Source organism: Microtus ochrogaster, chromosome 26 (genome assembly GCF_000317375.1).
Source record: "Microtus ochrogaster isolate Prairie Vole_2 chromosome 26, MicOch1.0, whole genome shotgun sequence".
Classification (NCBI taxonomy): domain Eukaryota; kingdom Metazoa; phylum Chordata; class Mammalia; order Rodentia; family Cricetidae; genus Microtus; species Microtus ochrogaster.
In genome coordinates, this window is record NC_022025.1 from 8,117,392 (window position 1) to 8,139,447 (window position 22,056).

Below are 22,056 nucleotides of genomic sequence, written 5' to 3' on the forward strand. Positions count from 1 at the left end.
TGTAGACCAGGCTGGTCTCGAACTCACAGAGATCTGCCTGCCTCTGCCTCCCGAGTGCTGGGATTAAAGGCGTGCGCCACCACCGCCCGGCTAGTCCTAACTCTTGTTCATCGTGTCCCATCATCCTCCTGCATCTGCTTGTCCCCCAATCTCTTTCATTGCTTACAGATAACGTTTTGACATTTTTTTTACGGTCAGGTTATAAGATATCACTTCCACACTGTCAAGTCTAGGTTAAATTGTAAATTTATTTTTCAGATGAAAATGTCTAATCCAGGCTTTTAAAGTATTCTAGTATTATATACATACACACACACACACACACACACACACACACAGTGATCTACAATTATATACATGTATCTACAAAGTGCTCTAGTATTATATAATATATATTATACATATATACAAATACACACACACACACACACACACACACACACATATATATATATATATATATATATATATATTAGATGTATAGTATATACAGTATTAGTTTTGGGGTACTTTTTCTCTGACTTCACCAATGCCTATCATACTTTGATTTATCTCAGTATTTACATGGACAGATCTTAGCATTGCACACCCCACTCCCTCACCCTCCCACCCCTGCTTTGTTCAGTATTGCTGCTGGACACGACTTTCCCTTCCAATATCAGTCTATGCTGGCTCTTTGATACTTGCCACACATGCCCAAGAAATGTTCCTGAGCCCTTAGTCAGGAATAAGTCCCTACACCTTTGTTCTTGTGTCTTCCTCCTGTGTAGACACATACTGAGCACACATGTGTCATCTGCTCTCCATCTGTGACATGTGGTGCTCAAGGTAATGCTTAGATATGTGCTATTCCCCCCTTTCCATTTTTTTGCATTTTGTGTATCTATGGAAGAGTTCTATAAACTAATATTTTACATGCATTGATGTGTGAAATAAGAAATGTTCCTAGAATTGGTTTCAGTTGAAAGTTTGCATACGTAATTTCCTGAGTCTCTTTCCAAAGGAAAATGGCAGCACCAACAATAAGGGAGGAACTACCTCAGTGTTTCAACAGAGATGGGTTGATGCTGCTACCTCTTCTCATCAATGTGTTAAAGCCAAAGTGCAATAGACCCTGCAGCTGGTGCTTTGCACAGTTTTCTTTAGATTTTAAGCTGCTGATTTTTGAAGATCACTTTGAATGAAAACACCTAGAAGCTCTTTGAACAAGTATCTTGTTTTAATCAGACCTTTTCTTCCACAGAATGATATGAGAACAATTCTTCCTATTAACTATACTTTTTGTCAGTTTTAAAAGTTAATAGGTATTGGTATTGACCACAATGCACAGACAGCCCCCTTTACTTCATTTTTCTCCCAACAGCAAATGATTGTTGCATCATGTGATAATTCTTTAAGTGATAAATTTGATCGATGAGGTAATCTGTTTATTTTCTATTCTTTCAAATGACCGTTTTAAAAGCTAATCACCTGAATGATGGCATATTGGATCATTCAGAGAAATCAAAGGCATGATTTCCTTCCATGATTTCCACTTTGTTCAGTTTATATATAAATCTGAGAGGGGGAAAGAGCTCCCAGCTGTACCTGCCACAGAGGTTGATATTTGTGGAATGGTGATCAAAGCTTTATTGCCACCTCCGCTGAGACTGTCTAGTTTTCCCCAGTATCACAGGCATTTCCAATTGCTTCAAGGTGTAGTATAAAAATGTGTGAATTGATGTCCTAAGACAATAACATGGCTGCTGCTCTACAGCTGGCCCGGAGTGCAGGAAATACACTTACACAGAGTTTATGTTTTTTCTAAAGCTCCTTCACAAACATCATTTATTTTAATTCACAAAATAAGGAGACTGCGAAATGGCACACTTCATTCAAATGACGACTCTGCGTTCAAGTACTGTAACAATATCTTTTCACTAAATGTGATTGCACATGTCCCCAATACCATATTCAACAATGATATTTACCCTCTAAAGGAATTTTACCATTTCAAAAACCATTTTGATTGCTGCTGTATATGATGATCAAGTATCTGAGTTTTATATAGTCCTTCCATCCCTGATGAATTCAGTGACTTGAAGAAGAGTTTAACAAATGTTCTAATATTTAAAGGACACCATGATAAAAAGTTGGGTAAAGGCTACCAGGAAACCAAGTAAAATGCAAATAGAATTTGTAGTAACGTCAACAACATAATGATTAATGGAGCATTAGCTACACTCAGGATGTAATGGCATAGAAATATTCCCTTAAAATGAGCAATTTAAATGGCTAATAGCCTTTAAAAAGATGTAAAGAGGGGACCTGAAAAATGGTCCATCAGGTAAAGGAACTTGCAGCCCAGCCTGACAATCTAAGTTTGAACTTGAGAACCACATGGTGGAAGGAGAGAACTGACTCTCAAGAAGTTCTCTGACACTGTGCGCACTGTAACTCCCACCTTTATCAAAGAAATAATAAATGATGATGACATGAAAATAATTCAAATAAACGCAAAAGCACACATAAGACTTAGCAATTTCAAAGAGAAGTTGCACAGTTCCACCCTCCTAATGTCATTTTCAAGTTTAGAAAATAGGAAATAAAAGAAATGGAAAGTCTTTTGATTTTGTTACTTTAATATTGCAATAATTAAGATTTCTAGAATAGTCTTTTTTTTTTTTGGTTTTTAGAGACAGGGTTTCTCTGTGGGTTTGAAGCCTGTCCTGGAACTAGCTCTTGTAGACCAGGCTGGTCTCGAACTCACAGAGATCTGCCTGCCTCTGCCTCCCGAGTGCTGGGATTAAAGGCGTGCACCACCACTGCCCGGCTAAGATTTCTAGAATATTCTATGCTTTAAAAAATTACTTTTTGCTGGGCGGTGGTGGTGCATGCCTTTAATCCCAGCACTTGAGGGCAGAGGCAGGTGAATCTCTGTGGGTTTGAGGCCAGCCTGGTCTACAAAGTGAGTTCTAGGATAGCCAGGGCTCTTGGCCGAGAAATTCTGTTTCAAACAAATAAAAAAGAAGGAAGGAAGGAAGGAAGGAAGGAAGGAAGGAAGGAAGGAAGGAAGGAAGGAAGAAAGAAGGAAAGAAAGAAAGAAAGAAAGAAAGAAAGAAAGAAAGAAAGAAAGAAAGAAAGAGGAAAAGAAAAGAAATTGCTCAAGTTTTAATTCCAATGTACATATATTGGGGTATTTGACCAATAACCAAGTAAACTCTTAGTTACATCTAGATTTATAATTTTTATTTTTCAGCAATATATTCAGAGGCCATGCTATCTGTGTCTATCACATGTCAAGTATACGGGAAGCCTTTAACGGCCCATATGCTCATAAAGAAGGACCCGAATACCACTGGTCACTGTATGAAGGAAAAGTTCCTTACCCGAGGCCTGGTTCTGTAAGTGGAATATTCGACATTCAACTCCTATGTTTGAAGTCTTCGTTTCGCATATTCTACCTTGCTTTGCAACTGAAGTATTTAAGAATTTCATGTCTATAAGGATGCTTCAACAGTAAATAAAGAACAGTGTCATGTTGAGTTTTCTGCTGGTTATCTAATGCAAAGGCTGTACCCGTGCATGGATACATCTTAGCGGCAGCACTATAAAGTATGTGCCCACTGATGCTCCAGCCAAGTAGTTCCAAGGGAACTTGCAATTTTGGGGGTACAGGTAAGCATAGACATATTTCATAAAATAGGAATGGTAAAGTTTTCTTCCAGCCGTGTGAGGAGAATTAGTACCATGTGGCACTTTTAAATAATAAAATCCTGTCCAATTTTACCATTTCAGTATGTGTGTTGACTTCCTTGCTCCTTAGGACAGACTTTCTCTCAACTTGTTCCCTTAGCAGAGTAAAGGGAATTCTATTATCTGACTCTGGAACATTGCTACCAAAACCCTAACTAGCTGTATCAACTGCTATGCTTTTGATTGGGACATGTCTAAAGCTGACAATAATGAAGATTATGATGTAGATTTAGGCCATGGATACCACATGCAACTGGGTTGGCAAAGGTTGTACCGTTGTGTGTTGTATGAGAGTCACAGTGTCCGAGCGTTGAGCTTGCCATGGAGACCATATCTACACTTTTCAAGCGTCCGGCGAGACTGCGAGCCTTCACTGATTCCGTGATTACCACAGAGTCACGGAGGAGCCTTTTCTGTAGAGCCAGCTGCAAACGAAAGCAAACCTTGCCTCCATTAGCAAGGGCAAAGCTGTATCACGATAATCACTCTCACTGGCTTAAACCCGTTAGTTCTAGTAAGACATAAAATATATTTTATTTCACTTTATTGCTTGAAATTGCAATTTAAATGGGAAAATCCACTCCTGTGGCTTAGCTAAAAATGCTTCTCCAAACCACTTGGCCTTAGCGGAGGGCTCGGAGGAAGTGACTGGTTGTTGAACTTCTTCCAAGGTAGTTCAAAATGTTTCCAATAACGCATTGTGCAAGTGCACCCAAGTGCACACTTCGTGCCAAACGTAGGCATATGGCCTGATTTTAAAAAACAAACAATTATAAATGCCCCCTTTATAGAACCTGGCTACTTAACTGCTGCATTTATACTTCAAATTAGAAAAAAAAAATCCAGATATTCTTCCACCTGGTATTGATTCTGAGGAACACACGTGACAGAGTGAGCAGCAGTTGTCAGAAAGCAAAGACTGGCGTGAGTGTTCCAGGCTCTGAGCCTCACAGTGCTCTGGAGTTGTGCCTGTTAGCATCAGTGTCTTAAGAATCGCAGTGTGTAAGAGCAAGTAACTAACTTTGAATTTTGTTACTTTCAGATACACATGAAATAATACAAATTCATACAGATTATATCAGGACCATACAAAGAGGTTTTCTTGTCTCTTTAATTAGCAATGATAAGAGTTTGAATAACTCTCTATACCATAACGCCAGAAATATGCAGCCTGGAAGCAGAAACATAACAATTTAATGTGGTGGTTTCAATTATGAGAAATCTATGTTGCACAATTATGGTCAATTTGTTTATATTTACTTTTTTAAGGCAAGGTCTCACTTTCTAGCTCAGTCTGCCTTTCACATGGGCTCCTCCACCCCTCACCTCCCAGTGCTGGGCTCACCTGAGCTTTAGAGATTTATTACCAAAAAACACGTGTTGTTTGTTCTGATGAGTGGTAGATCTCTCTTTATTTCCTTTCTCTCTTTCCTTTCTCATTTCTTTTTTCTTTTCTTCCCTTCCCTTCTTTGCCCCTCCTCCCCTCCCTTCTTTTCCCTTCCTTTCTTTTCTTTCCCTTCCCCCTTCCTTCTTTTCCTTTCCTTTCCCTTCCCTTCCTTTCCCTTCCCTTCCCTTCTCTTCCCTTCGCTTTCCTTTCTTATTTCTTTATTTTTTGAGGTGCAGTAGGTTTAATCTAGGGCTTCTTGTATGCTAGGCAAACATGCTATCACTAAACTATGTCAACAGCGAACGGCAGATTTTTTTCAGTTTGAAATTTACTTCGAATAAGAAACAGAATTCAAAACCATGGAAAATATTTTGATCATTCATATGGTTGCATGTTATTCGCTGTCCCCAAATTGTCCTGTATTGTATAGATTTTTCAGTCTTCTGGATTTCAGTGTTCTTTTTAATGCTGCTTTTAAAAAAAATAATTTAGTTTTCTTTTGAAATTTTTAATTCTGAATCCGTTTCTGCAACAGAAGATGTGGAGCTACTATATACCCTTGAGTGCACAGTTCATTGCTTGAGCTTATTTGACATGTCTAATTTTTTTTTGGTAGTGGTCATATGTTTGCTCTTCAGGCTTAAGAGAAAAGAATGAACTAACCTACTTGCATTTTAGTGTGCCAGCAAGATGAACGGAGGGAAGTATGGGACCACCAAAGACTACCCTGACGACGCCATTCGTTTCGCAAGGACGCATCCACTAATGTATCAGCCCATAAAACCGGCACATAAAAAGCCAATCCTCGTGAAAACAGATGGAAAATATAACCTGAAGCAACTGGCAGTGGACCGAGTGGAAGCCGAGGATGGCCAATATGATGTTTTATTTATCGGGACAGGTAAAATCACAAGAAAGCATTGATCCATTCCGGCTTGTCCTCAGACAGCTTTTACCAATCAGCACGTACGTTGTTCCACTGGCTCGTTTGCACAGTGCTCAAGATAAAATGACCAAATGAACTCATAGCTTCAAATAATGCCGCCACATTAAGTCTTACTTACGGGAAGAACCTTGTAAATTGTTGAGCTGTAGTAATAAGAGCGGCGGGGCTGCATCCCCGGCCGCCTGCTAGCTTATGCCCCAAAATAACAACACACAGATTGTATTAATTTAAACACTGCTTGGCCCTTTAGCTCTAGCCCTTACTGGCTAATTCTGGCTAATCCATCTCTAATAATCTATGAGCACCGATCTTACCAGGGAGATTCTAGCCTACGTCCATCCTGGGTCAGAGCTTCATCACGTGTGTCTGCCCAGGAGCTGGGCATGGTGTCTCTCTGAGGCTTCTGCCCCCGAGAGGAGAGCTGTCAGTCTGAGCTCACTTCCTCTTCCTCCCAGCATTCTGCTCTGTTTACTCCTCCCACCTATGTTTTAACCTATGAGGGCCAGCCAAGCAGTTTCTTTATTTTTTTAACCAATGACCTTCCTCCATCATTGAGCACCCAGTGTTATGAAGAACAAATGCTGTGTGGTGCTTCAACTTAAAATCCTCGTCTCCGTGTGCAGGCGCAATGATCTTAAGAAGCATTCTACCCTATGGAGCTTCAAACAAGACACTGCAGGAGGTCCTGGCCTGGGTATGCCAGGAAGAGGATGTATTGCTAAGTCCTCTTCATGCTTCTTTGGTCTACAGCTTTATTTTCCTGAAAAAAAATAAGCAAAGAAATATTAAACTTAATAGATCTTAGAAAAAATTTTAAGGAAAGAAACATTAAACTTAATAGACCAATAGTGCAGAAACTATCTTATCATTGTTGATAAGATTAATAGTGTGCTCTGTGAGATCAATATTCTGTAAGAAAGGGAGCCCTGTAAGAAACCTGAAATTGCCCGGAGGTGGAGCCGCATGCCTTTAATCTCACTCAGCACTCGGGAGGCCGAGGCAGGCGGAACTCTTTGAGTTCGAGACCCAGCCTGATCTACTAGAACTAGTTACAGAACAGACTCCAAAACTACTGAGAAACCCTATCTCGAGAAAAAAAAAACACACACACAAACAAAAAAAGAAACCTGTAATTACCTGATCACTCACTCATACATGGTGATTTCTGACCACTAAAAAGAGAAAATCCAAAATCAAGACTGGAGTGTAGTTAAAATGGTGAAAATATTTTATTTTAAATCTCGTAGAAAACAGAAGACATATCTAACCATCCTAAAACTGTTTTCATGTTTGATTTATCAAAGTTCTTTTAGAACATTCGGGAAATAACTACATCTTATTTAACTCACTGATATTGTCATATTGGGCCACAGTCTTCCAAAACAAATTAAGCTACTTTTGATGTGTGGAAAGTATATTGGAAAAGCCAATAAATAATAGGTCCCCCTCCTAATATTTGCCAGGCATGGGCTCGAATGCAATATTTGGCTGTTATTCATGCGAATTCATTGCTTCCAAATGAATAAATCAACTTGCTTTTTGCTTTTGTCTGATGTTATCATGTGGACTTGTGTGTTTAACTTACAAAATGGAGCAATTTTTATTCTTTTTATTTAATAGAAAATAAAGGTTGTGTGCTAACAGGTTAATTGCAATCTAGTTTTACTAATTCATGTATAGGACCTGGTAATTATGGATAAAATGTTCAAATCTCACAGACGTCCATAGAATAATACTTCTAAAGGTCTAATATATTTTATAAATTATTATTTCTACCCATAATCAGTTATGTGTAAGTATAAATTAATTTCTTATCCAAACTGCAAGTAGATAGAACAAACTCAGAATATTAGGAATAATAAACATAAAATGGAAATCTAAACTATTATAGCTTTACAAAGCAACATGCAATTATAGAAGCCGCATAGTTGGAAATGAATTATTAGTCTCCCTGAATGGGGTAGACTTGGCTGGCCAGCAAATACCAGGCATCATTCTGTCTTTGCATGGCCAGTGGAAGGGTACCAGGTGTGAGGCTGGGTCCAGGCTGTCACAAGGGTGCTAAGGCCCACAGTTTTATGGCAAATAGTTTCCACACTGAATATTCTTCCCAGCCTGTCCTTCCAAATTTCAATATGGATGTATTTACTATTGATTCATTGGTATTGGCAATTTCCCTCAGATGAAAAAATCAGAAAAACATAATCTAAAGCAATGGTTCTCAACTTTCCTAATACTACAGCCCTGTAAGAGAGTTTCTCATGCTGTGGTGCCATAAAATCATTTTGTAGCTACTGCATAACTGTAATTTTGCTACTTTTATGAATTATAATGTAAATATTTGATATGCAGGATAGCTGATATGTGACCGCAGTGGGATCATGACTCATGACCCACAAGTTGAGAACCACCGATTTTAAAGATCAAATTATGTCAGAGAAAACCTAGAACTAAAAACTATCTTTTAGGGACTATTTTAACATATGTTGCTCTTTTATATTGACTCCAAACCAGATATTTGAAAAATTAATATACATAGGTCATAGAGTGCAATCCACTGGTAGGGGTTTTGCCTAGAATATGGTAGGCACTGTATTCAACACAGTCAAAGAGAAACAAAGCAGCAATTTGGTTTTTTGGGGGGGCTAGAAGTACATCATGATTCTGATCCTGCAGAAGACTTAGGTAGAGTTATCTGTTTATCTGATTCATCACAGAAGAAACTTCTAAATTATGGCAGCTTGATTTCTCAGTCTCTAATTTTGTTTTTGCATTGACCAAACTATTTGGAAAAAGAATCTGTATGTCACTTAAAAATTTGGTTCTGCATGCAAAATAGATCTTCACCAACTAAAGTTGTTGGTGTATAAGAAGTCACGTGAGTTTTAGCTGGCAGTGGTCAGGTGTTGTGTGCCTCTTATTTCCAGTCCCTTTGAAGTCTGGCTCCTCACTCCACTTCTATTATTGCCAATTTTGCTTTCTCATAGATACAGGAATTGTGCTGAAAGTAATCACAATTTACAACCAAGAAACGGAGTGGATGGAGGAGGTCATTCTAGAGGAGCTGCAGATATTCAAGGTAATTTCATGAGCGATACAGATCAGATTCGCACACCACACTCAATCAAAGCTGGAAGGGAAGAGAAAAATGTCTTATTAGTTTCAGGATATTTTCTCCTCTAGTAGGTTTATTTTGAATTCAGAGAAAAATGAAAGGAAGAATAATTTAAAATCTCATGACCAGAATGTTCAAAAGTGCCATTGTGCTTGTAATAGAAACAAACATCAATATCCAACCACTTTCATGAAGAAAGAGCACTCATCTCACATGTGAATTCCAGAACAACCAGTGAAGACCTGTATCTTACACAAACATGGCTAACATTGTCACTAAGTATCACATTTCAACTAGTGTACGTTGTGACAGGAGGAGCACACTGTGTTTAACTGTAACATATTAACTACATAAAGAAATTAACAAGAATAAGAAAATATAGAAAATAATATTTAAAACAAAACAAATATAGAAAATATATATTTATGAACATGGATCTATAACATAATGAAAAATATATACCATAAGGTTTTATTAGTGAAACAGATATCATGTTTAAGCTTATGCCTCAATCTTGACTCATATTTCTGCCTAACAGGATCGTGCAAATTTCTGACCACAATATTTTCATCGGAACAATTCCCATCCTTGCCTTGTGTGTGTTTCTGTTTAAAGCGTCTTAGTCTACATTGTTGATGACACATTACTGAGCTGACCATCAGTATCATTGTAACTCATGCCTGAATGGAGCTCAAGTCTTACATAGGTTTGGACACTGAGATGCATCGCAGCTGTTTTGAGTTTTGGAAATACTTCATAGCACATCAGCACCATGTTTGAACACATGTTAAGCACCAAGACACCATCAATGAAATGAAACAAAATGGTACTAAATAGTCCATGAAGTGCACACTTATTTAAACCACAAGGCTGAAGGATTTAGAGATCACCCTGCCGACCTAGCTAGAGATGTGGGCATTCCACACTTCAGTTTTTTTTTTTTTTTTTTTTTTTTTGACGGCATACGAGATTAAGCATGGTTTTTTTTTTTTTTTTTTGCCCTCTTCCTTTTTCTTGTGTGAAAAAGTAAGACATACACTTCAGGTATTAATATTATGACTACAATCTAATTTAGCAGGTAGACATTTTTGCAAGTCAGAGTCTACAAATGATGATGACTGACCATATATGAATATAATGGATGTTAGCAGAAAGAATTGTTTAATGGAGAAAGAGACATTTTATCTTTGCTATCCCTGAGAGTGGATTTCCCTAGTGCTATTCACAGGGAAAGCCTTCTTTCTCTCTCAACTACAGCAGATATACTCGCTATTATGCATTGTGGGCCTCTATGTGATATTTAATTTAGCATTGGGGCAATAGCTCTCATTATCAGTATTTCCCCATCAACTCTTTAGGAGCATTGCTACCTGGATGAATAAATGAGCAATGCCCTCGTGTGCAAAGTGTTTCGTTGTCCAAAATGTTACATAATGCATACACACACAAACCCAAACAAAATAGATGGATGAATGATACGTAGATAAATAGAAAATTGAGAGATTGATAGTAGATAGATAAATAGAAAAATGAAAGATTGATAGATGATAGAGAGACAGGTAGAGAGATGATAGATAAGTAGATAGAAAAATGAGAGATTGATAGATTATAGATAGATAGATTAAAATATGAGATTGATAAATGATAGAGAGATAGATGATAGAAAAATAGGTAGAAAAGTGAGAGATTGATAGATGATAGAAGATAGATAATAGGTAGATAGATAGATGATAGATAGATAGACGATAGATAGATAGATAGATAGATAGATAGATAGATAGATGATAGATAGATAATAGATAGATAGATAGATAGATAGATAGATAGATAGATAGATGATAGATAGATGATAGATAGATAGATAGATAGATAGATAGATAGATAGATAGATAAATAGATAGATAGATGATAGATGAGAGAGAGATAAATAGATAGAAAAATGAGTGAGAGAGAGAAAAAAAACCCAAAACAGGACAAAAAACTGTTAAGGTGGGAGCGATGGCTCAGTTGGGAAGGCAGCTTGCTGCCAAGACTAATGTTTCAAGCTTGATCCCAGGAGCCAACATGGTAGAAGAAAAGCACAGATTCCTGAAAGCAGCCCTCCACCTTCACACAGGTACTATGCCTCCAGGACACACACTCAGTAAATAAATCTGAAATATAATTTAAAAACTGTCATAATGTCCATATATTTTTCTCTTAAAAATTAATTACTCAAAGGGTAGCTATTCCCTGAGTGAGTTCCATCTGCCTAGTGTTTCTCGGTTTGTATGATTAATTTTAGAGATTGTGTGTGTGTGTGTGTGTGCGTGCGTGCGTGCATGCGTGCTTGCGTGAATGTTAAAGAGGCTCAAATATTAAACAGCATTGCTAACCTAACATGAAAGCTCCTGATGCTGTACCATGCATTGTCTTTCCTCTATCATAATCCTAAGAAAACGAGATTTTTCATCATGGTCAAACATTGTACAGTGGTTCACTCTGGTCATTCATATTGGAGGCATGGTCCTTACAGGCTTGAGTTCAAATAACTAAAAACCATACAGTTTACTAGGTATTACACATATTCTAAAATGCGGTTAATTTACTTCTAATGGTTCAAATACTTTAGTAAATTTCCACTTTATTATTCTAAGGATGTAGGGCTTTGTAAATCACAAATATTAATCAAAACAGTTGCTGTTTACCTCAGAGGCAAAGAATAACTGCATCACCCTTTTTCCTTGCGTGGGCAGGGTTTCCTCGCCATTAGGAAATAGTGGAAAGTTGTGTTTTAATTGAATTGGATTTGCACGCTGATTCACTAAAGCAAACGATACAGGCTGCAAGCCTAGTGCCTGCCATAACTATTTTGACTTCTTATTAAGCTGCTATTCCTATATTTACTAAAAAGAAAACATTTTGACTCATTTCAGGATCCAGCTCCTATCATTTCTATGGAAATCTCATCAAAGAGAGTAAGTTGCTTGCATGCCCAAGTCTTTTCTGTTTGTCAGTTAACACCATAGCACTCAAGGACGGTAGCACACGATTTCTATATGGAAAACCGGTTGTTCATTATTTATTGTTACCACTGTAAGAAGACAGGCTCTGTCTTAGCGAATTCTGCACGTTCAGCTCCACTAACGGCCTCATGCTTCCCCTGTAGCAACAGCTCTACATCGGATCGCCCTCCGCGGTGGCGCAGGTCAGATTCCATCACTGCGACATGTACGGTAATGCTTGCGCGGACTGCTGCCTGGCGCGAGACCCTTACTGTGCCTGGGATGGCATTTCCTGCTCCAGGTATTACCCAACAGGTGCACATGCAAAGAGGTAAGCTATCAACTCAGGGGGAAGTTTCCACTGTTCAGAAAAACTATCATTTTGAGGGTCTTTTTTTTTTTCCTTTTTGTGCACATTCAATGAAAACAAGCTGTTTTTTAATCTAAACAAACCACCTAATTATATTCTGTTCATAAACATAAAGCGTTCACAAGTTGCCATTTTTATGCCGACACCTTTTGATGTACTATCTTGTACACTGAGCAGAATTGAGCACCCCTTCTTTCAGACTTTTTCGTTTTACCTCACTTGGCACTGAATCTCCCCCTCCTTTGATTTTTTTTGTCGCTCCAAGACATAATGAACTTCAGAGAAAGTAAAAACATGGAAATGGCAAGCCACCACGCTTGAAGGATTCAGAGACTTAAAAAGGAAATAAATAAATTCATCCTCGAACACACCCTGGAGTTTCCCAAGTCCCCTCCAGCAGCCGGTCTTCATTTATGTCAGTTTGAAAGTGAATATTTTAACTCCTAAGCAAACACACGACCTGTATAATTAATGAAATGTGTGATTTAATTCAACACAAATGAAAGGTACCAAGAGACCTCTGAAGTCTAATGTCTGTAGCTCTGTGAAATCATTGCCATTTGCAAGGGAAAGTAAACCCACGCTATCTCTAAACAGGAGTTTAGGCTCCCACAATACTTTGAAGACTATTTTTCCACTTACGCTATGTGGCGGCTGTATATATTTTAGAAAAGTAAATAAGAAAAGGTCTTATATAAAAAGCAGGGTGTTTTTTTCTCATAAAGAATATATAAAGCAATACATAGAGTCATCTAAAATTCTTTCAGAAATGATATGTGTTTGAATTCCAGTTATTTTAATTTAATTTTGTGTTAATTTTCAAAAATATATTTTGATCCAATTTGAATCTAAATCAGTATATAATCTTTTTAGGATCACACAAAAAGTCTCTGTCTGTCTCTTTGTCACACACATGCACACAAACACAAAAGTCTTCATTAATTCAAAACTTTTATTAATTTGACTTTAGCAAATTAACATTCTAAGAATAATTTAAATAATTTAATAATGAGACAAAGCTGAAGGCGTCTTTCAGAGAACTGTGGACAAAATAGTTTGCCAGCTGTGCTGAACAAGGGAGCAAATCATTTCAATTTCTCTACAAGTGCTTATCGGTATTTCAAGCCATTCTTGAAGAATACAGTTGGACTTATTTGAAATGCTAAGGAAGCTTGTTCACCTACTCTTGCAAGCTTGGGGTGTGAAGACCTTCATCTACAGAAATCCAAGGACTCGGGTAGAGAATAGGGCTGAGAACAGTGCCAGTGACAGCTCGTTTCTGAGCATTTTAGGTGCTTGACCAAGTGCAGTGTGGGGGATGCTTTATTGCATTCTCTAGAGCTGAGCATCACTGCTATGACAGAGTAGAGAGAGGTTTCAGTTAAGGAAGGTGATTGCGCAAAGGCATGGAGCGCTCAGCAGGAACCATGCCCTTCACTAACTCAAAAGTGAATACTAGAAGAGGAACTTATCTGAAGGGATTATTTTAAAGATCTAATACTAGTGGGTTTTACATTTTTGCCCAAATTTAATTTTAAGTGATGCAAAATGTAGAGACTTATGAGCTATAATGAGATGTTGACACACGCGCATGTATGTGTACACTGTGTAGAGAATAAATCAAGGTAAATAGACTTATCTCACCAAAGATTTATCCTCTCATTAAACTTTTGAAACCAGGGTGGATACCAATAGATAAAGACCATCAAATGTTTCTCCACACTCCTTTACCTCTAGTCATGCCACAAACAGACATGATGAGGCTTATTGATGTATTGCCACTGATAATTATAAAATAAAAGTTTGCAGACACTGCACCAATCGCTTATGAGTTGTGCGATTTTATACATGACTAGCAAGCTCTTCATCAGGCACACAGCAACAATGTTGTTCTAACAGCGGAATTTCCAGAGCTAATATTTCTTCATTTGATGTGCGTCTTTTAAAAGTTTGCAACAACAGATTTGTAGGTAGGGTGTTTCAGTATCTCGGCAGTCAGCTGTCCTGCCAATCAACTCCCAAATAACCACACTGAGCCTTACTAATTATAAATTCTAGGCCAATAGCTTAGGCTTATTACTCAACTAGCTCTTAGAACTTTAATTAACCTATATTTCTGTCTATGTTTTACCAAGTGGCTCAATTCCTTATCTCACCACAGTAATTTCATCTCCTGGGGACTCTTTCACTCCACCCTTGTTTTTTCCCAGCATCCCATCTGTCTGCAAGCCCCACCCAACCTCTACCTGTCTATCTATTGGCCAGTCAGCTCTTGATTAACCAATGAGTGTACTACATCAGTGCACAAAGATTGTTTCACAGCACCAGGTCGATAAGAGTAACTTAGAAAAAGTTAGAGAAATGTACAAAATAAATGGGCAGTAAGGGATGAGACGCCATGATCTGAAGCCATGTTTAGAAACGAATTAGCTCAGTTCAGGGCACTTGAGATCTTCCACTGTGTTCAGTTCTTTTCAACCATTACTCCTGGAGGAGACCTTTGGGGTAAATTCCAGCACATGGAGAGAAAGTAGTTTGCTTTTATAGGGATCATTTCTGCCTCAGACCTGAATAGAAGCGGGGAGAAAAAGAACTCGTTTACATAAACCTTTCTTTTCTCTCCCAGAGTGAAAATGTGTTGATAGCGGAGACTCTAATTCACAGTCTGGCCACTTCTAAATGACCTTCCAACGTACACTGCAATCCCTGCAGCTGGCTCCTGCTCCCCTCCTGGCTCTCCTTTGTTTATTTCTAGTATCCTCTTTACAAGTTCCTAAGAAGGAAGGGATACAAGAAAAATATTCATTCTTCAAGAGTGTATGGCTTCTTGAGTCAAGCTCTTGTGTTCTGATGATAACAAGTGTTTTGTTTAATGCTAGCCTAAAGGATAATGATCGGGTACTATAACAGGAGCTGAAAGCCTGCTGGAAGATGTCACCTTTTCAGTACTGCATGTTTCCAATTATTTTGAACAAAAATTTGAATTATTTATATACTATTCAAGTTTCTTTTCTAGAATGATCTAGAATGCTGTTTCTATTATCCTCCTGTAGTTAGTATAATATCTCAACAAAACATCATCACTGCAACATGAAAACTGTTTCCCCCTTGCTCCTTTTGACCCCTACCGCATCAGCCACCATTGCCCAGCAGACTCATATTGTGGAGCAGTGCTCACCATAGGCTGGTTCCACACTGGCAGCTGAAGAGGCTCCTTGCTCAGTGTTCTTGAATCTAGCTGTGCACACTAGCATAAAACAAAGCCCTAACCCCCTGCTCCTTTGCCTTTATTACAAGTTTTTATTCAGTCTAGCACAGAGCAATGACTCTCGTAGAAGTTCTAACTTTCATTTTGTCACATTCTGTATCTTTGGCTAAAGTTTTCTAGTTAGCAATCCATTTAAAACAAAGCCAGTATTCTTTTGTATATAGTGCATAGCGCCGAAATTTGATTGGTAATATCGTCTACTCTTGCTTTTCCCGTGATAAAAACTGCCCTCCTCGCTAACACTCCACCATCATTTTTAAAGACAGTGAAGAGATTTAGGAACGGTAACAATGAAAACTCGAGAGGCTAGGAAGGTAAAATATTTGGATTCGCATATCCTTTTCCTCATTGCACTTCATTAAGTGTAGGGCTTTTTATTACATTCTCTACTCAAATAAACATTCTTATTGTTCTTAACTGGGCACACCACTTGTCATTCCTTTACAGACTGTGAGTTTCTTGTTGAACCAAATGTTTAACAAACTGTAAAGAGAAATTTATTAAATTAGTATTTGAGGGTCTGGAGTTCAAACAAACGTAAATGTATAAAGAACAGTGTTGTATAGATCTTCGAACCATTGAAAATACTGCCTGGAAATAAGAAAAATGTAAACCTTGGATTTTATGCTGCTTTTATATAACAGATAATTTTTTTTTCAACTGCAGACTTTTCTGGAATTGTCACTTTGTTTGGCTGTATTTTTAAATCCAGTAAATTGAAATCTCAGAATCTCCTGAATTTTCTTTCTTCCAGGCGGTTCCGCAGGCAGGATGTACGGCATGGCAACGCGGCCCAGCAGTGCTTCGGACAACAGTTTGCTGGTAATTCTTAGAAAAATCGATTGTTGTGATTTACCCACTATATGCTGAAGATGGACTGCGCATTTCTTTAAGTGCATCTCCTTCCTGGACCACTGTTTTGGAAGGATCTGTTTTTGCCCGACGTTTACAATCAGATCTAGTTGACAGAACTAGCAAAACTGGCTGCAGATCCCATCACTGACACAACCTGGTAATAGACATCAAGGCTGAGGAAAGTTAGGACCAGAAAGCAGCAAATTACCAGCGGTTGGTGGCAGTGCCTTCCAGGACCTACCTCTTCTTCTCAGATTTATTACCCACCCTCCCTTTTTTGGTTTTGTTTTGTTTTTGTTTTTGTTTAAGACAGAGTTTTCTCTGTGTAGTCCTGGCTGTCCTGGAGCTTGCTCTGTAGACCAGATTGGCCTCCAACTCAGAGATCCACCTGCCTCTCCCCCTGGAATGCTGGGATCAAAGATGAGCAACAAGACCACCATTCTCAAATTTATTTTTATTATTTATGATGTAACATATATCACCTCATCTACTAAGTTTTAGAACAAATGAAAACCATTTTCTCTTCTGCTACAGCAGAGTAATTTTAGAACTGATATTAACTATCTTCATATTTAGGCAAAAACAAGAATGTCAAACAAAACAGGGGAAAACGATCTCTTCAGTCCTATTGTCATAGACAATGACAGAGCTTTGTTTTGTTATTGGGTCTCCAAGAAGCGCAGGGTGATGGCCGCCATCATGGATAGCCAACGGGTGTTATGCCTACTGTTAGAACTTGCAGCCCGGAGGTTTATTATTATTGTTATTACTATTATTATCATTATTATTATTGCTACTACTATTTTAGACCCAGTAAAATTTGGATTCCATGCAGGGACTCCAGTTACTGGGAGTATCTGCAAGAGAAAGTGTGGCCTTAATCAAAGGCAGTTTAGAGATCAATTTTCGAAGTGAATGTAAAACATCCTGAGGAAATCAGACACGTTCTTGAAACGCGTGGTCTCATGCCATGCCCCTGCCTTACCAGAGAATGTTGTCTCTAACTTTATCTCTGTCCGTGTTCTGGAGCCAATTTCCCAGGTGCCGCCTTCTATCCCACTTCATCATGTGGTTACCTTTTGTAATCCCCAAGTTTTCATATGGTGTTCCAAATAACTCATTTTTCAGAACTGTGTAGTGATTAGCAACCAGGAAAGAGTTATTTACCTTCCTGCTGGACCTGAATACAATAAAAAGAATAAAAACCATCTAGCAATAAAATTCCAGTCTCACTACTGATGCTCCTGCCTTTCTGCTGTAGGAGACGCGTTGGACCGGACAGAAGAGAGGCTGGCTTACGGCATCGAGAGTAACAGCACGCTGCTGGAGTGCACCCCACGCTCGCTACAAGCGAAGGTCGTCTGGTTTGTGCAGAAAGGACGTGAGACGAGAAAAGAAGAGGTAAGTCTTGGCTACACGTTCACATTGCTGTCCTACCTAGAGCGAGCTGCAGGGAGAAATTGGGTGAACTTGGTGTTTCAAATAAAACCACATTGAGCTAAGTATGTCTTATAGTTTCTAGATTTTTATATGTATGTAATTTTATAATATAAACATATATTTATAAAACTATTGTTTATGTTTCAAATAGATTGTTTTGCATAGACATGTGAATTGATATTTTGAACTATGGAAATTGATATTTCATGTATTTCCTGCTGAAAGTACCTACAACTTGATGATATATGTCATGGCAAAATGTTAAACTACATCCGTCAAGGAAGTAGTCCTGAGAAATAGCAAAGTTATTAACATATAAGAGTAATAGTGGCATGAGTATTAATAAAGCTTTAAATCAAGTAAGATTTGATTTAATATCGAATAGGATTCTAATCCCCTGGGAACAAAGATGAGCCTCAACACTTTGCCCATTTTGAGTAGCTTTGGAGATTGTTTTGTTGAGGTCATTTAAGGATTGGGGCAATGACTTTGCTACTTCGAGAGAAAGAGAGGGAGGCAGCCTTAAAGCACATTCAGAATGGCCTGGAGAAATCTCATGGATGCTCACTAAAGGTTTCCGATTCTATTTCACAAGAGGATCTATAAAGTGGCAAGAACAGTATTCGCAGTAGTGGGAAGGTCTTGATAAATACAGTACAGATGGCCCTTGCTGGAAAGGGAAGTCCTCATGCTAGGTGAGTGATGGGTTGCTACAAGCTGCCTTTTGCACAGAGGATGGCAGAAGGGATGCCTCCAGCCTGCCTTGTGCACAGAGGAGAGCTGACGGGATGCCTCCAGTCTGCCTTGTGCACATTGATGGATGTCTCCAGTCTGCCTTGTACACACAGGAGAGCTGACGGGATGCCTCCAGACTGCCTTGTGCACAGAGGAGAGCTGACGGCATGCCTCCAGTCTGCCTTGTGCACAGAGGAGAGCTGACGGCATGCCTCCAGTCTGCCTTGTGCACAGTGATGGATTCCTCCAGCCTAGGCAGGTTGGCCAATTCACAGCCAAATCTATGTTGGCTTTTGTTTTATTTTGGTTTGGTTTTTTGAAGCAAGATTTCTTTGTGTAACCCTGGATGCTCTCAAACTCCCTCTGTAAACCAGGCTGGCCTAGAACTCACAGATCCACCTGCCTCTGCCTCCAGAGTGCTGGCATTAAAGGTGTGCACCACTACACCCAATTTTGTTTTGGTGTTTTCTTTTGTTTACTTGTTTTTTTAAAAAAAAAATTGTGTTATTTCTTTTATATATAATATGTATGATATATATGTATGTATGTATACAAATATATATATATAGAGAGAGGGGGAACAGAGAGAAAGAGAAAGAGAAAAGAGAAATAAAGTTAGGTGGGTAGGGAGTTGGGGAAGACCTGGGTGATGGGAAAAACATGACCAAAATATATTGTATAATTAAAAAAACCCCAAAAAACAGAAAGAAAGAAAGAAAGAAAGAAAGGAAGGAAGGAAGGAAGGAAGGAAGGAAGGAAGGAAGAGCCTTACCATGCTAAGGTTTAGGGATAAAAGGGAAGGTTACCTGGAAAGCAGAACTCACCCAGTGTAACAAGACATACAGAGGCAAAGGCAATGCAACATACCACACTTAATTAAGTTGTTTATTTATTGCCAGTACAATCAATTAATAATTAAATCCACTCCACAAATGTGAGATGAAACGGCTTTCTAAATTCCACTGTAGCACTTGGCAGGAGGGGACCTGGGCATACTCCACAGTTGCTGCAGTCAGAATGCTTCTGAAGACAGAAGTAATTCTTTCGTCAGTCGGTTGGGTTCTTCCCTCACTGAGTTCTGCTTCTCGTTTGGAGCTCACTGGAATCTGCCTCCTTTGAAGTCATGCCGATGTAGAGCATCCATCAGTGTTCAGCTCTGAGCTTCTTCCCAACCTTGCTGCTTCTGCCTACCTTCTTGCCAGCTGCACCCCAATTTCCCTGACTGATACAGCTACAACGTTTGGAATTTTGAATTTACTCTCTGAATGAAAATCATGGCTCTGTCAGACAGTTAACGGTTTACAACAGACATGGCAATGTATTCGTCTAGTTATTGACAAGCTAACACAAAACAACCTGCTGACGTCATCAGAGGCCAGATGTATATATTCTACACTGAAAGCAGAATGACTCAGAAAGCCCTGACTTTCATTTAGGGATCATTTTGCATTCATTATCATTTCTACACCTCATTTACTTTGCGACGTATAGTAGTCTTATTGCAACATGTAGACCATAATGAAGGATGTTTGATTTTACTGAGCAAATGCTTAGTTTCTTGGGGGATGCTGTGCACGGTGTTCTAGGCTACAACAGTCAAAACGTATCCCTCACTTCACAAACTGGGTCAGGCCACAGGGTATAATCCTTCCCTACAACTGAACTGAAATCTTTGATTCTGGGAACTCTGCCTTTTTCAAGTGTGTGTGTGTGTGTGTGTGTGTGTGTGTGTGTGTGTGTGTGTGTGTGTGTGTGTGTATACACTACACTGAGTCGTGTGGTGCTATCTGCAAATAGAGTATCTGATCATATTAATCTCCTGGATCGCCATGCAGCATCTAAAATCTCATTTGTCTGCCTTCTAAACTCTGGGCACCAGCAGTTCTCTCAACTCTCCATCTTAACGTCTCCTGTTTCCCTAAATACACCATGTGGAAACAATCTCTACACATTTTATTAGGTCTGCAAATAGTTATTAAAATATGCTATTCTTTGTACTTCATGGAACATTTTCCATAGCCTGTTTTTTTTAATAGTTGCTATAAGCATATTTAATATTCAGGGAATAAAGTAAACATGCTGGTTGCTAGACACAACATTGTCATTTGCGAAGGACAGGAGACCTAGAGTCTTTTGATTGTCCTTATTGTAAACCTTATTGTAGGACGGTGCTAGGTGCCTTTCTAGTTGTTGCTAGATTGCTCTACTGAGTGGGGGCATGATTAGTCTCTTCTTACGTGCAGAAAGTTAAGTCGAGAGGGTTATAGCTCATAAACAGCCAGTGACATACCCGGTGTTTAAACTCAAGAATATCCGATCCATTGTTAGTTTATAGTCATCCGTTGTCTCAGTGTCAAGGACTGTATAGTCTATCACAACCCTTCTAAAAACATACTTTATAATCAAAGTAATTGAAGCTCAGAATGTGTAATAACTCACACCTAATAAAATAAACTCAGGACCAGGCCTCGTTCTACTAAATGTTCTGCAAAATGACAGAATCTTCTGAAATCAGAATATAAATACGCTTTCACATGCTTAAAGGTGAAGAGCAAGGGGAACGTGGCTCATAGCAGGAGTTTAGACACTTGACATCTGCCAGTGTAAGCCTTACAAACACTTAAGCAGGCAGCTTCAGCTTCGGCGACAGAGCCATTATTCTTCATGCTCAAGTATCTAAGACCCTTGCCATAATTTGAACTGGCCCCAGAATAAGCTCTGGTACCAGGAGTCATTGTTACATGGTACCTGCAGCAATGGGTTTTCATTCTTCGTGTGACTTCCAAGCTTTGAGTCCGTGACCTTCCGGAAAAGGATAGCCCCTGCGTTACCATAAAATGGCTGTATTTTCTGGGTTTATGTGCTTTGCACTATCCTAAGCATCTATTTCTGTTGATACTTTTAGCCCCTGCAGCAGTCTATTAATGAATCCTTGTAGGTAAAGAAGCAGAAGCACAGAGAGAGGGAGTTACTTCTCTAAGAGCACATGGGCTGGAAAGTTACTGCTTTAAGTACAGCCTGGTACCAGTTCGGGAGGGAACGGAGCAGCAAGACAGAGAAGCCTCCCTTTGCAAAGCTTATCTTAATTAACAATTAAAAACTAATGGGAGCCGGGCGATGGTGGCGTACGCCTTTAATCCCAGCACTCGGGAGGCAGAGGCAGGCGGATCTCTGTGAGTTCGAGACCAGCCTGGTCTACGAGAGCTAGTTCCAGGACAGGC

General features: G+C 39.0%; 1 protein-coding gene across 1 annotated transcript in view; it reads left to right on the forward strand.

Moving 5' to 3' along the window:
* Sema3e (semaphorin 3E) overlaps positions 1–22,056 on the forward strand; it is a 247,879-nt gene that overhangs the window by 212,977 nt on the left and 12,846 nt on the right. The window contains exons 10-16 of the mRNA XM_013350407.2: positions 3,239–3,383; positions 5,801–6,023; positions 9,056–9,147; positions 12,099–12,140; positions 12,332–12,498; positions 16,560–16,627; positions 17,922–18,061. Of these exons, the coding sequence (XP_013205861.2) occupies positions 3,239–3,383; positions 5,801–6,023; positions 9,056–9,147; positions 12,099–12,140; positions 12,332–12,498; positions 16,560–16,627; positions 17,922–18,061 (877 nt within the window). The remainder of the gene's footprint in view (positions 1–3,238; positions 3,384–5,800; positions 6,024–9,055; positions 9,148–12,098; positions 12,141–12,331; positions 12,499–16,559; positions 16,628–17,921; positions 18,062–22,056) is intronic.